Source organism: Penaeus chinensis, chromosome 33, assembly GCF_019202785.1.
Source record: "Penaeus chinensis breed Huanghai No. 1 chromosome 33, ASM1920278v2, whole genome shotgun sequence".
In the NCBI taxonomy this organism is placed as follows: domain Eukaryota; kingdom Metazoa; phylum Arthropoda; class Malacostraca; order Decapoda; family Penaeidae; genus Penaeus; species Penaeus chinensis.
Window position 1 is genome coordinate 24,978,728 of NC_061851.1, and position 17,500 is coordinate 24,996,227.

Below are 17,500 nucleotides of genomic sequence, written 5' to 3' on the forward strand. Positions count from 1 at the left end.
TGGACATAAATACTATTATATTATACATAGGCATACATATATTCCTATATGACATTCATTTATATATAGTGAATGACACATCCTCATCGTAAAATAAATAATAGTAATAGTTAATTTCTTTACTTTACCTAAGGTCCTGTTTGTGTATGTTCCTTTTCTCTTTTTCAAGCTTTTCTTAGACCTGGATTTTAGTTCAAGGATGTCGGAATCTGCAAAAATAAAGTTAATGTGAGCAGAAATATTAATATCAGGGTATCACTTTTTCCAGTATAGTTTGCTGAGTTCTTGATAGATGCTATCAGAACAACTCTGAATTCAATTATCTTAATAACATACTTACCAAACTGAGGAAAATGATAACCAAAGAGCAATTAAAAAAAGATAATACAAAGAAAAGCAATATACCACAGATGGCTAGGTGTATACCAGATCGGCTCTTTCCCACATCAATAGCCAATGTCATTGCTTCCCTCTGTTTCCTACCTTTTTATACATCATTTTAAAACCCTTCCAATAACTTACCTGTCAAGTTCCCCTGGAACAGTTTTGTCATGTTGTTAACCTTCAAAAACTGGTGAATGAAAGCTATGTCCTCATTGGTCTCTTTCTGTTCCTCATATTTTCTCAAAGCATCAAGCAGATGCAATCGTACCTGCAATAATGTCACTGGTATAAATCTATCTGCACAACAATACGTAAGGTATAGGCGCTATAAACATGCACTTACAGAGGCTATATAAATCATTACCAAGTTGTCCTCTTAGCTAATTATAAGAAACATCTGAACAATCAAAATATACCATTACTAAATGTATAACTTGAGGGACAAAGTTTTGGATTCAACAAAGGAAATTTACCTGTCTGTGTAAAGATGGTCATCTCAGAGATATAACACTAATACCTTGACTTTGTTTAATGTAACAAATTAATTGCAGGCAATTGTGAAAAAACAACAAAAAGAGAAAATAAATGAGCAGTGAATATTTACATTTTATTTTATTTATTGAAAAATTTCTGCCGCATCAACATCTAGCAATAGCAATAGCAAAGCCCCAAAGTAAGGAAATAGTGTAAAGGGTTAGGAATGTGTTAATGATTAGGACAAAGCTACAGTTTGAATAGTGCTAGAGAGTAGTATGGTAGTGAAAGGGGTAGAGGGGGAGCTGATGGGGCATAGCATAAGGTAAAGGTTGTTTGAAGAGGAAGGAGTTAAGGGAGTAGAGAGCATTATGATAAAGATTTGTGGTGAAAAGGGCATAAATCAATAATTAGGATAAGTGGACAGAACAAGGGGATGAAGAAGAGAAGATAAAGGAAAGGAGAAGAAAAGACCATGCCAAATTAGTTGAGGCGAGGACTTAGGACCAAGGGAGGGGTAATCCCCTACAATGGGCCTCAGTCCTCGTCTCCTAAGCCCCCCACGACACCAATGAGAAAGGGATGGGGGGGGTAAATATTTACATGTCTCAAACTAAGTGCATTACAATACTCACTTGTCGTGTTTTTGGCACAGGATCCAAAAGCTTTTTTGCCTTGATGTGAATTTGTATATCTTGCAAAATCTGTGTGATAATCTTGCTTTGAGTCATGCTTATGGGTTTCTTGCTCACAATCCTATCAACTTCTTGCCGAGCCACATTATATAAAATGTTCCTGGCCTGACTTGATAAGGCCTTTGCTCCTGCAAGCAGCAAAATCTTTTTAGTTTCTTCCTATATTTCTACATCTTTAGCAATTCATATCAGAGAAATTATCATAAAATACATAGAAACCACAGAAATTCTACCACCGTTGCCTCCTGAACTTACCTTTTGTCCAACTGAGGGACAAGGACCTCCTCAGCTGAATCACCTCCTGCAGCAGGTTCCAGTAGGAGATGGTGTCTGCGTTGTGGGGGTGCTGGGGGGTCGAGGGAGACACGCACAGCTTTGATTTCCTCGTGTTGTACTGCGTCAAGATTATTCTGAACTGCTCTTGGATTTCTTCTTTGGTATAACTGTAATAAGTAATGGAAAAAAAGGAAAGTGCATGTGTGCATGCATGAGAGGATTTCAGTGGATTTCCTCTATGGTATAATTGTAATGAATAATAAAAAGAGGATGCTTATTAAGTGAAATTATATATGAAATTACAGGGTGCATATGTATTAGTGTGTGAGTGCGAGTGTGCGGGTGTGCGAGTGTGCGGGTGTGCGGGTGTGCGGGTGTGCGGGTGTGCGGGTGTGCGGGTGTGCGGGTGTGCGGGTGTGCGGGTGTGCGAGTGTGCGTGTGTGCGTGTGTGCGTGTGTGACTGTGACTGTGACTGTGACTGTGAGTGTGAGTGTGTGTGTGTGTGTGTGTGTGTGTGTGTGTGTGTGTGTGTGTGTGTGTGTGTGTGTGTGTGTGTGTGTGTGTGTGTGTGTCCCTTGACATTTTTCAGTTTACATAAAACATCTAAGTACCTACCCATATCCTAATTTAACCATATTGGTTTTAATTTTCTCAAAAACTATTTCTTTGCTTGCTGGGGATGAACTTGCAGCCTGATGCTCAATATACAGGGCAAGCAGATGGTTGACAGCTGCATGACTCCAGTAGGTTATTTCAACATCTGCAAATATCAACGAAACTGTGATCTCTCTCTTTTGTTTTTTTTTTTTCTTTTACATTAATTCTCATTCATTCTCATTCTCTTTCTCCCTCTATTTCATCCTCACCTCCTCCTTCTCCCTCTGTATATATATATATATATATATATATATATATATATATATATATATATATATATATATATATATATATACATACACATACACACACACACACACACTTCTTCCTCTCCCTTTATAATATATACATACAGTGTATATCTATGTATGTATGTACATATATGCGTATATATGCATTTATGTATCCTTAGTATGTATGAATGTATGTATCTAGTATCTATATATCTACATTTCTATGTGTATTTATATGTCTGTGTATGTGTATGTTTACACACTGTGTATATACTTATATGTATATTTATACATATATGTATATGTATAAGAGTACACATACACAGATGCACAGGCTTATGGATATGTATATGTATGTTTGTTTTTATGTATGTATGTTGTATGTATCTATCTCTGCATATACAAATATACAAATTCTTAATAAATATCTTACCCCCAGTAAATTTTGAGACATCAGGACTGTAACACACAGCTTCTTCCATCTCTTTAACTTTGCGCATTTCTTCCATAAAGGGAAATAAGTTGCCCTGGGCATAACCCTGTCGCAAAAGGCCAATGTGAATTGCAATCTGTTGAGGAACATGAATTATGTACATCTTACTACACAAGCTTTATTAAATGGGTAGAAGTAAAAGAAGCTGCAATACTAATAAGCCTAACCATAATCATAACAAAATAATCAGTCTCCAGCTACTCTACAGAAGTAAGGGAACTAGATACATTAGTCAGATCCAGCAGAAAGGGTAGGATTCTTGTCCCACTGAAAGCCAATGGAAACTCATATGACTAATTTGTCTTGTTACGTAATCATCAGCATAATTTGAACCCATTGTAATCAGATCCTTGAAATGCAATTCAATAAGATGCATTTTTTAGAAAATGAAAGAAATGAATGGCTGAAATGTTGTTCTAACCGAATATAAAGGGTTAAGATAAGGAGTATTTTGATATTTAATATGTAACAGCACATTGTATGAAATTCCTGTTCATTAAAATTGGGAGAAAGAAACAGATACAGAAACACTTCATATAGAAGAATCTGAAAGAAATTGATCTGCAGTTTACTACACTTGAATGTTAAATTAGTCTTTGCTTCTCTAATTTCAAATTAATGTAAGAAAGAAAAAAATCTGTAGAGCTGTTTTGGTACCTTATGCAAAAGAAAAGAAAATGGCCTTACCTCAGGCACATCTTTTTTTGGGTATCCTGTTGCAGCATAAGCCTTAGCCACCTGCAGCCACAGATCACTTGACTGGTAACTTAGAGTTTGGCTCACATGACCTTCTAACACATGTGGATATACTTGGAGCAGAGTGCGAGATTCCTCTGAAGACCACAGCTGCTGACTGGCCTCTGAAATATTGCTTTAAATGAAAACTAAATACTGCCTAGAATTACAAAATAGCTGAATAACACTTATAACTGAAATTAAACAAGAATCACACATTTAAACAATTCATAGAGCAAGTATGCAAAAACATATTTCATCTTCATATCTAGACAGAGCAGTGGCTAATTAAAGCACAATGATGGAAAACAGAAGAATATACATAGTCTGTTAAATAGTCAATACAAATACAGTGTATTGACTTTGAAAAATGATGGAAAACAGAAGAATATACATAATCTTTTAAATAGTCAATACAAATACAGTGGGAGATGGGAAGCAAAATACAGAGTTCAATATTAACCCAATGCCAACGGGCATGACGTGTATGTATGTGCTATGCCCACTGTGAGTTACTTGTTTGATTGTTTTTACACATAGATGGCTACACTGGCACTAAGTCACCAATGAGCCAATTACGAGTATTGCCAGTCTTGGCCGTTTACCCTTTTCTTTGATTTACTAAAATATTTTACGTTATCTTATTTTGCTGTTACTAATGTTTATAACATTATATTAAATATAATGTTTATAATAAAAATAACACCATCAATATTCATAGCACTAGTAAAAATACATTTTTCCTGCCAGTTGAAATCATGTAAGGTCACAAGGTCTACTAATTGATTCCTTTGTGGATAAGCACAAGCAGAGCCATCTATGTGCAGAGACATTTCACAAAAAATATAGAAAATGATATATGATATATTTCCCCCATTTTTTATTCATTTTCCCCGGCAGCATTGCACTAGAATGCAAGCCCTGTATGCATATGTGGGATGTAAACAAAAATAACCAAGGGAATAACACATAATATAAACTACTGAAAATAAGACTAGAAGCCTTATATAAAGATAAGTACTGAACGGTCACCCTTACGCAGTCGCAATCTGAACTTCCTCAGATTTCTCATCTTCATTGTTCTCGATGTCTGAGTGTGAGGCCACCTGCCACAAACTCCAAAAATTTCAGCAAGTTGCCGGTAATAAGGGACATCTCTCCTTATGGCTCCAGGAAGGCTGTTATGATACTGGCATTTTTCAAATCCCTTTATCATGCCATTGAGGATTTCCTTTGCTTTATAAGCAGAAACATCCAGGCCCTCCTCTTTCAGTTTCTGTTACAAGAAAACTTATACTCAGCTTATTGCAATATTCTTTAATGTGAATCAAATATTTGCTTAAAAACATTATGAGTTGCATGCCCTTGTAAACAGAGAAACATACAAACACATACACTCCCACATATTCCTTCAAGAAGGAATACCTATGATGACATGTGCATTTAAGCTAAAAGTACATATCTAGCAAAGAAAAAAAATTCTACTTCATAATTACAAATCCAAAATTTCACTTACATTCACCATACTATATGAATACATATAAAATGATAATAATAATACAAAGGAACATATGAATAATAATTACCTCAGTTATTTCATCCCAGAGAAGACTGTTATCTACATTGGGATCCATGAACCTTTTCACGGACTCTTTGTATGCCTGCAGTAATATTCGCGATCCGTTTGAGGGGAATCGTTCTGTGAACAAACAGTTCCTTTGCTTACATTGTTTGTCTCTTAACTAGTCTTACCTGATTCTGCAACATGGAATTACAGTGTATATTACCAGGCCTAGCTGCACTATCCTGGGAACTAGAGGAGACAGATCTATAGCTCATTCTACGAATGTTGTACTAATTTTATTAGGGGCAGGGGAAACAAGATTGAGGCTCCAAGAGCATGGATACTTCAGGACACTGATTATTAGAAGTAATTTGGCATTAATGTTTTTTTGGAAAAACAACAAGCTTGGAAATTTGTCTATGACTGATGTAAATTTTTGGTTCTAAAAATTCTAACTGGGTCATCAGGACTGGGACATTTTTTATCAGAACTATGATCCCATGTGGCTTGGTTTTACTGACCCATGTTAACATAGATAATCTTGGACTCTCATGGTTAAGATAATAATAGTAATGTAAGTGTGTGTATGTGTGTCTCACCATCTCTATTTATATTTATTGGCATTAACCAGGCTCACACACACATAAATATAAAATGTTTTGCTAACTTAGGCATACAATAAGCACACTATATATATTCAGATTCATCCTACACACCAAGAGAAAAAGGCATAACACATACCAATCTTCACCGAGCGTCCTTTAACTTTCTCATAATTATGTCTACGTTTGGGAACATAATTCACAAGCTTTTCCAAATCCTCCTTGTATGCAATTGTGTAAGCCTCAACATTGGGGAGGGCATTGTGGTCAACCATGGTCTTGTACAGTGTTACCAGGTTGCGCCACCGAGCCTCAACCATGTCTACCGAGAATCTGAAATATGGCGAAGCTAAATTATTGTGTGCTGAAGGCCTTTTATAGCTAGTATGATAATCTCAATTAATGAAAGTTATAAAAAATAATCCATCTCTCTAATCCATTAAATCTAACCTACAGATATATTCATGAAATTACATATTATAACTAACTGAATAAAATGATAGTAAGGCCTATCATTAAAAAGCACAAGAAAAAGTCAGGAACATAAACCCACCTATATCCATCACAATTGATATTCTCAGTGATCTTCTCCCATCCACTGAAACCAATTCGCATGATCTTCTTGTTAATGTTTTCTAGTTTGACTCGGTGCATCTGGTTTAGCAATGAACTGGTGGCATCACTATCCCACTCACCTGGAGGAAAGAAAACATGAGCTACATAAACAAACAAAAAAAGCAAAAAAAGCAGCTTTGTACAACAGAAATTATATATCAATATCTATTCATACATTAGTATCTTGGGCTAATATACCAAGTACCATATATAAAGAGGGAAAAAAGGAAGCTTGACATTAACCCAATGCCGACAGGGATGACGTGGCTACACTTGCACTAAGTCACCAATGATCCAATTATGAGTACTGCCTGTATCGCCCGTTTACCCTTTTCTTTGATTTACGTAAATATTTTACGTTATAATAATAAAATTAACACCATCGATATTCATAGCACTAATAAGAAATATGTTTTTCCCGCCAATTCAAATCATGTAAGGTCACTTGGTCTACTAATTGACTCCTTTGTGGCTAAGCACTAGCAGAGCCATCTATGTGCAGAGACATCTCACAAAAATATAGAAAATGAGCACAGCATTTCCCCCATTTTTTATTCATTTTCCCCGGCGGCATTGGGTTAAGACTGCTCTGTCAACAGATATGTAACTAGTAAATTCTATTCTTTCCCAGTTTACCAAGAAGTTTAATATTTCTTATACTGACCAAAGAGATGGTTCATTTCATCAAAGTATTCACACCTCTTCTTGATTTCATGAGTGTCATTGTAATCGACTGTCCATCTGTACTTCTGTAAGACCTCTCTCCACCTCATACGAAGCTGTAGGAGATATAATATACAGTCAAGCATTAATTTGTTTATATGACCTTTTCCTAAGTCCACCACAATAAAGACATCTGACCATCTTCCTGGAATACAATAAATAACAAAACAAAGACATATCTAGAAAACAATTTTTGAGTTCTTTACAGTAGAATGTGCAAGAAGTATGCAAACACTGAATTTTGCCGTTATCCTAGACTACAGCAAGTGCTTGTGTTGCTACTACTGGGTTAAAAAATGGGTCAGATTGCCATATAAGAATCTCAAACTAATTCATGATTTTTCTCTATCCAAATCCATTAAAGTTGAAGAATGAGTAACAATCAGCATTTAAATACATATACCCTTTACCATATCTTCATTCTGACAAAATCCATTTCACATTACAGAAATTACCAGTACAGAAATTACCAGTAGGTGATAATCACTCACAAAATACATTACCTGGAGGATTGTGAAAGTGTAGCCAGCCATTTCCATTTCCTTGTGAGCAGCTTCCCAATGTACCATTCTCTTCTCCGTTTTGGAGGACAGAATGAAGTGACATTTAGGGTATTTCTGCATAAGCTGTATCAAGAACTGAGTGGCTCTTTCATCCCAGTCTCCTGTTACAAAAATACAGTAAAAATAAAAGGATTAATGCAAATATTAGATACAAAGTATATCAAATATATAAATAAAAGTGCACATAGGTAAATATAACTGTCAGTTCAAAGAGCGACAGAAAGGGTGAATGTAGCTGACCAAACTGTGCTTCAGAATACTGGAAAAATAACTTTTTCTTTTTGCATACTTTTTTTTCACAGTTTTCTGCCATGTCAAAATCTAAGGTCATTAGCAGTGTATACAACATATAGAGATAGGGTGAAAGTATTTTGGTTCATTAAGGTAATGTTTGTGGATTTCCAGAAAAGTCAATAGTCAAAAACAAATGTACCAGACATCAAAGGTCACACAGCATCATGGTAAAGTATTGTAGTGAAAAGGGTAAATATGAGTTAACAATTTGGATAAGTGGACAGAAAAAGGGGATGAAGAAGAGAAGGAAAAGGAGAGGAGAAGAAAAGACCTTGCAGAGTTAGTGTAGGTGAGTTCTGAGGTCCAAGGCAGGGGCAATCCCTACACTGGGCCTCAAGTCTCTACCTTCCATGGCAACAACGAGCAAGGGATCAGAGGGTTTACATACTTACCAAGGGTATCCTTGAAACTGTAGAAATTACTCCTCTCTAGCTTGAAGTCCTTATCCCTCATTATACGATTCAAGCGATATTCATCTGCCATCGTGTGATATTTCTTCCTTCTCTTTATGGGTCTTGTACTTGGCCCAGGATCATTTGGAGGTTCTTCACCACCGCTTACTTCTGACTGATCAAAGGGCAAGGCAGTTGGTGCCATATAATCTGGCATCTTGACTCCGTTCCTTGGTGAACTGTCGTACTCAGATGGTGACACCGAAACAAATATCTTTCTTACATTACTACAATCCTCAGCCATTGCTGGTAAAGTGTGGCTTGCCAATATATCTTTTTTTCTTTCTCTTTATGACTTATAAAGAGATTGTATTAAAGGCCTAAAGACCTTATTCTATAATGTGATGCCTGCAGCCCTAGAAAAACATTGTCAGTGTTTCATTCTGCAAACGAAGATACCTGTTGCAACTGAAAAGGGAATAAGAGATAAATCAATTATTGGAAAGTATAAAAAATGTACAAGTTTTTGGCAAGTAGATCTGTTTTATATGAATAAAAATAGTGTAAATGTTTTCTTTGGAAGAGAAGATAAAGGGCTCACTAACATTTTCTTTAACACAAGAACCAACCACATAAAAAAGTTTGTAGCAAAAAGAAGATAAACAATTTTTTTCCCTCTAACGACCATGTCATTAGTACTAGACAACTGATAATGCATACTAACCATCTACAGTAGTTTAAGTAAAATTTAACTAACTAGAGTGATAATACTACCCCTGAGAGCTGGGAAGGGGATAAAATATACCAGGGGAATTATGGGGGAAACTTAATAAACATATGCTAACAGTTATACAGATAATGACTCATATACAATTCCTTGGTCCAGCAGATTTTCAAACGCTGACATACCATGACAGTCACAGTCACCACACCTATAGTCCTCTAGCAAAAGCAGCAAACACTTATTCTGGCAAGATAGAGCCTTGGATATTTCCTTATATTTGAAGTGAAATTGCCTGGGAGGTTTACAAAATATATCTTCCCAGAATACATGTGCTAATTCTTCAGCCTTTGCACAAGCAGTGAAAGCGTAGAGGCTTCAGTGCTCATTTCTTGACACACCACACTAAATCACAGCCATCGATTAATATACAAATGGCCAGTGCACATCATAAACAATCCACTGGTATCAAACTATAATAATAATGATTTCGTCTGTATTTCTTTCTGAAGTGTTACACCTGCAGTATGACTGAATACTTGGAAAGCAATCATATACATATCTACAGAGTAAAATAGACAGATAAGATAGACATAAGGACAATATGACAATATATGTAGCATAAGGTAGTGACAGAGTTGGGTAATAAAACCTACATAAAATGATAGAAGAATACAAACCAAGACAAAGTTCTTCTATGGCAATATGTGTGCAAATGCTTCCCAAGGGTGCTATACATAAAAGAAAAGAGCAGATCACCCAGTTTTGGCTATGTCGCTCATCTTGTTTACATTGCGAGGGTGAATTCTAGACACATATACTACTACAGGGCTCCAGGGAGCGTAGCCCCCTGGCTAGGCATATATACTACCACAGTGTTAGGTTAGGTTGGATGTTGGGTTGGGACGTTTTGTTTAACAACCACAGGGGTCCTGTTTTACCCCATAATTTCCCTGATATACTTCATGCCCTCCCCTGCTATCGGGACTATCAAATCAAGATGGTCAATGGAGATGGTGATCATATCTCCTCAACGATTCATTTTCACAAGGATCAATGCCTAGAATCGTTGGAAGCAGTGGATTTCATGCAGAAAAATATCAAAATTGTTTTGAAAGTAACCCACTACCCATTCCTACATATTGACCAGACATAAGTATAGACCATTGACATCAACTATAGATTTTTTCACCTTAATGCTAATGCTCAACAGAAACAAGACTAACCATAAAAGATCAAGAAAAGAAATGTAAAAAACAATATGTAAATGGTTACTATTTTCATAGTAATTACCATATCCACGGTGCAAGGATCTGCATGCCGTTATTCCAATATGCAACTGGGATAAGAATTTTAAACAATTACGCTGACGAAAACAATTAATTTAATTGTCACATGAAACAAGAACAGGTGACTGACAATCGAGTCGCTGAAAACTGAAAAAAAAGATAAATGTATTATAAATGTAAGTACAATATGTTGCACTTACTTACAATTCCTTGGTCCAGCAAGGAAGTGCACTATAACTATGAACAGAACCCGTGAAAATTTACTTCTATTAACAACAGATAGGGAACACACACACACATACAAATTTCACATAAGGTTTACCATCTCGGTCACTAAAAGATCTATATTTACTAGTTGGTAACTCCATTCATTCAGTCAGGAAAGTTGCCATCAATTCCTTTCGGGAAATCTCCGGGGAGGCTTGTTTTCCATGGAAGACTACTCCTTTGCCACGAATTAAAAAAATAAAATGTTTGTGTGAGAATAAATATCACTGCCATTCATGCCTTTTTCTACGCAGAGGATATATTTGCTGTCATAGCAACGAGAAGTATATGCACACTGGTGAAAGTGCATGCAATCTCAATCCATAATGCGAAGATTACGCAGTGTATCGGTGTGTATATTTTAGTAAGTGTGAGTAAATGCATAACAGAAATTTGTGAATACACCACTATGTACTTACATATATTCATGAATATATATATATATATATATATATGCATTTGTATGTATGTATGTATGTATGTATGTATGTATGTATGTATGTATGTATGTATGTATGTATGTATGTATGTATGTATGTATGTATGTAGGTATGTATGTATACGTGTGTGTGTGTGTGTGTGTGTGTGTGTGTGTGTGTGTGTGTGTGTGTGTGTGTGTGTGTGTGTGTGTATGTGTGTGTGCGTGCGCGTGTGTATATATATATGTATGTATGTATGTATGTATGTATACGAGTAGATATAGGATGGACGGAACTACTCACCCCACATATGTACATGACTGTGAAAACCCCACGGTATTTATTACAGAACCAGGAACCCACGGCGCGGCTTTTATTGCAGAGTTAAAACCCCATGGTATTTATTACAGAACCAGGAACCCACGGCGCGGCTTTTATTGCAGAGTTAAAACCCCATGGTATTTATTACAGAACCAGGAACCCACGGCGCGGCTTTTATTGCAGAGTTAAAACCCCATGGTATTTATTACAGAACCAGGAACCCACGGCGCGGCTTTTATTGCAGAGTTAAAACCCCATGGTATTTATTACAGAACCAGGAACCCACGGCGCGGCTTTTATTGCAGAGTTAAAACCCCATGGTATTTATTACAGAACCAGGAACCCACGGCGCTGCCTTTATTGCAGAGTTAAAACCCCATGGTATTTATTACAGAACCAGGAACCACGGCGCTGCTTTTATTGCAGAGTTCAAACCCCATGGTATTTATTACAGAACCAGGAACCCACGGCGCTGCTTTTATTGCAGAGTTAAAACCCTATGGTATTTATTACAGAACCAGGAACCCACGGCGCTGCTTTTATTGCAGAGTTAAAACCCCATGGTATTTATTACAGAACCAGGAACCACGGCGCTGCTTTTATTGCAGAGTTAAAACCCCATGGTATTTATTACAGAACCAGGAACCCACGGCGCTGCTTTTATTGCAGAGTTAAAACCCCATGGTATTTATTACAGAACCAGGAACCCACGGCGCGGCTTTTATTGCAGAGTTAAAACCCCATGGTATTTATTACAGAACCAGGAACCATGGCGCTGCTTTTATTGCAGAGTTAAAACCCCATGGTATTTATTACAGAACCAGGAACCCACGGCGCTGCTTTTATTGCAGAGTTAAAACCCCATGGTATTTATTACAGAACCAGGAACCCACGGCGCTGCTTTTATTGCAGAGTTAAAACCCCATGGTATTTATTACAGAACCAGGAACCCACGGCGCTGCTTTTATTGCAGAGTTAAAACCCCATGGTATTTATTACAGAACCAGGAACCCACGGCGCTGCTTTTATTGCAGAGTTAAAACCCCATGGTATTTATTACAGAACTAGGAACCCACGGCGCTGCTTTTATTGCAGAGTTAAAACCCCATGGTATTTATTACAGAACCAGGAACCCACGGCGCTGCTTTTATTGCAGAGTTAAAAACCCACGGTGTTTATTACAGAACCAGGAACCCATGGCGCTGCCTTTATTGCAGAGTAAAACCCCACGGTGTTGTGTTTATTACAGAATCAGAAAACCAAGGTGCTGCCTTTATTGCGGAGTAAAAAACCCACGGTGTTGTGCTTATTCCGGAGTTGTAAACCCACGTTGATGTATGATTACAGAGTAAAAAATACTACAGTGCTCTATTGACTACAGCAGGAAGCCTTCGGAGCTGTGTTGGTCAGATGTCAGAAGACGCGTCTCCTGCTTGGAATAGCTGCTGGACACAAGAAGGGATGGAGGCGAAAATGGACACTGCTGGAGACGTGGATAAACAATGAAGAGAAGAGAAATATGAAGTGCCAGGCTGAGCGACGAAATGTGTGATGAAAGGTCATCACCCACACTAGGTGCATCTGATGCTGTTATTCGTGACGTTCTCTCGTGGCTGGAAAGTCTTATTGGATGAAGTCCTGACGCATGGTGATCACTGCTTGGCGTCGATGCCCAGTACTGGAAGGTACCATCAGTATCCTTACGGAAGCGGTGCAGAGGAAGTGCCGTGACTCCTTCACATGACGTTTCTGCGGCATCATTTTATGTCCAGTTACAGTGTAGTGGAGACCAGTTACCATGTGTGGGACATAGAGTTTTGGGGGCCTCTTTACTTGATGATTTTCTGTTAACTGATCCCGACAGATTTGTAATTGTCTACTGATCCCGACATATATATATATATATATATATATATATATATATATATATATATATATAATACAGAGTCAGATATGTTATACTGGAGCTTGTTTTGCTGAGTACTGGAGAGGTTTTTCATCTCGGCGGCCCAATGTTCTGGGAGGAATCCAAGTTCTGTGGACATACAGGGTTGTATTCTCTCCCTGTGATTAGGCACGTGGAGTTTTTCCCTTGTCCGGCAGCAATATAGTTAAGAATTACAGTATCCCTTATCATTGCCGATTTGGGGGATCTGTTCGGGGTTTTACTTTTGTCGTTCGTGTGGGAAACACGAAGCTGAAGAAAGGGGTCTGTGGTGCAACGTGTGTTATCCTTTAACAAGTGAAATAGTGAAACAAGTGAAGGTAACCAAGGAAAGTCTCACCCTGATGTACGCCACAATGAACAGCCGCCCTCTTACTGAAATCCTGAGCGACGTCACAGAACCAGAAGCTTCAACCCCTGACCATACCCTGAGAATGAATGTAGGAAATGGTATCCAGGTGCAGACAGAAGGCAACGCATCATTTGACTGCATATATCGCCGAGCCTGGATCCACGCACAAGTCCTAGCAGATAGGTTCTGGGGAAAAGATGGAAAGCTGAGTATCTGAACACAATGAGGATGAGACAAAGATAATTGAAGCCATCTCGAAATCTTCAGGAAAGAGACCTTGTCTCATTGTCGAACAACGTACACCCAGGAATCAGTGAGGGCTAGATAGGGTGATAGAGGCTATGGCCGGTGAAAAAGGCTAAAGTTCAGATTAGTTCTTTACTCCTCATCAGAACTGTCGTGAGGATATGCCTCTTAGAAGCATTATTATTCGAAACAGCGGGATTACCATCGGCATGGCGTAGCTGCTGGCATCAGCATCACACGTACATCATCCCCTCGAGGACTTGGTTGACGTTTTCCTCATGGGTTGCGATAAGGATAATGCCATAGCCGTGCTCCTCCGTTTGTATATGTGCTGAATTAGGCCTTGTCCCTAGTGTTGACGTATATATGGAAGGAAGGTTGTCTCACGAAAGGGGGCCATCACAGGTCTATAGAGCAGTTTGAGAGTGAATACTGGCTCGACAACACGTACATAAGAACCGATCTGAAGACTTCTGTTAAAGGCCTTGACTGTTCCCACTATGCGTATGTATCATACACATTCATGTATAGATATAGACTAGTGTCCGTATATGTTGTTGTTTACCTTAAGCAGTAGGATATAGTGATATTCTTAGCAACCAGTAAAATGTATTCTTTCTATAGTTATAATATTATAAGTACTGGTATAATCTCGTTAGTGAATCTAAGTTGAATTGTAACAGTAACTATGATTATCATTGTATTATTATTGTATTGATTATAATTGATATTTTATTGATTATGTATTGATTACAGGTTTGACCGCATTCCAATAAATCGTGGAGCGAGTTCTACGCAGTGGTATCAGTCACCTTGAGTTAACACAAATAATCTGAGCGCATGAATTGGCGCTTACAATCACCTCCACTGGACCACGCAGCCAGAATAAAGCCCAGCGTTGTCTGGACCTCGTGTCAGAGGAGTGTTGTAGGACAGGACTAAAGATCTCTGCAGCCAAATCCAAAGCCATGGCTCTGAGACAGAGAGTTCGAGGCACAAGACTGAAAATCCAGGGAGTGGAATTAGAGTGGGTCCAGGACTACCTATACCTTTGGGTAAGGATAGACCGGACACTCTCCTTCCAGAAGGAGGTCCAGTACCTGGTTGACCGAACCAAAGCAAGACTGTCCGTCATGAGAGCAATGACTGGGAGACGCATAGGGGCCAGACACAAAGTACTAAGATCATTCTATGCACATGCTGTCCAGCCCATTGTGGACTATGCCTCAGTCGCTCTAATTGCCGCAAAGAAAAAGCACACAGACAAATTAGAAACAGTCCAAAATGAAGCTGCCAGGATCATTCTGGGTGCCTGATAGAGTTCAACATAATGAGCCTGTCAATGAAAAGGAGCCTATACCCCATGCCTAGCCTAAAGGCAGAAGCCCACAGGGTCATTGCAGCCATTTCTCCTCCGGGTAGTAGAACATACTACGCGGATGGATCGGTCGATCCCTTGAGCCACACTGCAGGCGCCGGCTTTGCAGCAAGGGATGCCACGCGATCCATGAGGGTAACAGACAACGCCTCCTCGCTACAGGCAGAGGCAGTTGCAATCATGGGAGCCCTAGGCCACGCGTCCCTAAGGGAAGGACACGTGGTCATACACACAGACTCCAGGGCAGCCATTGACTGTCTTCAGCACAGCTCACCCACAGACAACATCTACCTACTGACCACGATTCTCACAATGGCACAGAGAATTCTTGCTCATGGTAGAAGAATTATCATCAACTGGGTCCCAAGCCACATCGGCATCAGAGGGAACGAGCTTGCTGACAGACTAGCCGTCGCTGGCAAGGGTATGCCCCCAAATCCCATGACGATAAAACCGAGCCGAAAATTACTTATGGAGAAGTGTGCCTTGGTCGGTCGTACCTTCCTACGGCAGCTCCACAGAGAGGAAACGAGAACCTCCCCCTCGGCCAGCTGGTACTCAGACGCCACAGGCTATGAACTACTAGCACTCTCTGAAGTAAGCAACAGAGGTACTGAAGTCATTCTTCACAGAATGCGCCTAGGTTACCACTGTGCATGGCAGATTATCCCAACAATCGAACGCGATGAAAGGTGCTGCAAGCACTGCGGCGAGCCGAACGCCACACTAGTCCAATACCTAGAAAATTGTGACCATACACAATTCCTGAGACAGGGACCGCCCACAACAGCCGCCGTGCTGGTAAAGAGGCTAAGCGAAATGCTTACACCATGGCGGCAGGAGCGCCTGCTGGCAATCCCGCCGCCACGGTAAGCACCGAGTGTCAGACAACTCAATGAGACAGCCGTAAAAAGCTGACACAGGCCGGGCCATATTTAGATGGCCCGGGCGAAGCTAGAACTTCGCAAACCATAAAGAAGAAGGAGAGGCAGGGGTCGGAAAACCAATGAGATCAAATTTAGATAGACTAGTTGTTGAAGGGGCAAGCGTTAATATCCCTCATAAGGGTAGATAATCATTATTAGCCATGGTGAGCCTGATATAAATGGGGGAAAGTCTACCCCAGAGGGTCCCCATGAGGGGTATGGACTAGGCGATTAACCAAAGGAATACCATGCCCATGGCTCCCGGAGGCCGTTCCTGACTGACACAAAGCCAGCCTTTCATTCTTTCAGCACGGCTCTCACATCTTAAGAAGTGGTCAGAAGGGTGAAGAGAAAGAAATGGAAATGGGGAGAATGAAAGAACATGAAAAATTAGTTGAGCCAAGGCCGACATGCGATGCCCGGGCTACACCCATGAAGGGAGTCCGGACTGTGTCGACTAATGCCGACTCGCTAACGTGTGTCAGCTGGTGATGACTCGGCTAAGCGTAGTCCTTACCCGCCGTGGTGCCCAGCCACAGCAGTAACCTCCAGGCGACAATTACAGCGTCTCACGCTTGGCCCGGGTGCGAACCGCCGACCCCTCGGATGACAGGCCGACACGTTACCACTATTCTAACCCGGAGGGTAGGCCTGAGGTCCAAATTTGGGCCGACCCCTTACACTGGGCCCCAGTTTCCGCTCCTACACCCCCCCCCCCCCCCAACGAGCAAGGGATTAGGGGGGCCGGATATCAAGGAAAGGTAGTGACCTAGGTAGCACTACTTATATATTCCTTGTTGATTAAACATTTGTGGACCCCTCTATATGTAATGACATTCAATAAACAAAAAGAGACAGTGGATAGAGGCATGTATTATTACTATCCCGTCATCCCTGGCTTAAAATTAACACTTTCTGAAGCTGTGCTTCTCTGGT

At 39.6% G+C, this 17,500-nt stretch overlaps 1 protein-coding gene across 1 annotated transcript in view; it reads right to left on the minus strand.

The window, feature by feature from the left end:
• Positions 1 to 11,197, minus strand: part of LOC125043351 — a 13,330-nt gene extending 2,133 nt beyond the window's left edge. Inside the window, exons 1-15 of the mRNA XM_047639437.1 lie at positions 10,911 to 11,197; positions 8,701 to 9,168; positions 7,955 to 8,115; positions 7,393 to 7,507; positions 6,667 to 6,808; positions 6,253 to 6,446; positions 5,534 to 5,646; positions 4,986 to 5,223; positions 3,900 to 4,072; positions 3,153 to 3,288; positions 2,445 to 2,589; positions 1,809 to 1,996; positions 1,494 to 1,681; positions 523 to 652; positions 129 to 209 (exon numbers count right to left, since the gene is read on the minus strand). Coding sequence (XP_047495393.1) covers positions 129 to 209; positions 523 to 652; positions 1,494 to 1,681; positions 1,809 to 1,996; positions 2,445 to 2,589; positions 3,153 to 3,288; positions 3,900 to 4,072; positions 4,986 to 5,223; positions 5,534 to 5,646; positions 6,253 to 6,446; positions 6,667 to 6,808; positions 7,393 to 7,507; positions 7,955 to 8,115; positions 8,701 to 9,004 — 2,308 coding nt within the window. The 5' untranslated portion in view covers positions 9,005 to 9,168; positions 10,911 to 11,197. The remainder of the gene's footprint in view (positions 1 to 128; positions 210 to 522; positions 653 to 1,493; positions 1,682 to 1,808; positions 1,997 to 2,444; positions 2,590 to 3,152; positions 3,289 to 3,899; positions 4,073 to 4,985; positions 5,224 to 5,533; positions 5,647 to 6,252; positions 6,447 to 6,666; positions 6,809 to 7,392; positions 7,508 to 7,954; positions 8,116 to 8,700; positions 9,169 to 10,910) is intronic.
• Positions 11,198 to 17,500: the final 6,303 nt, after the last annotated feature.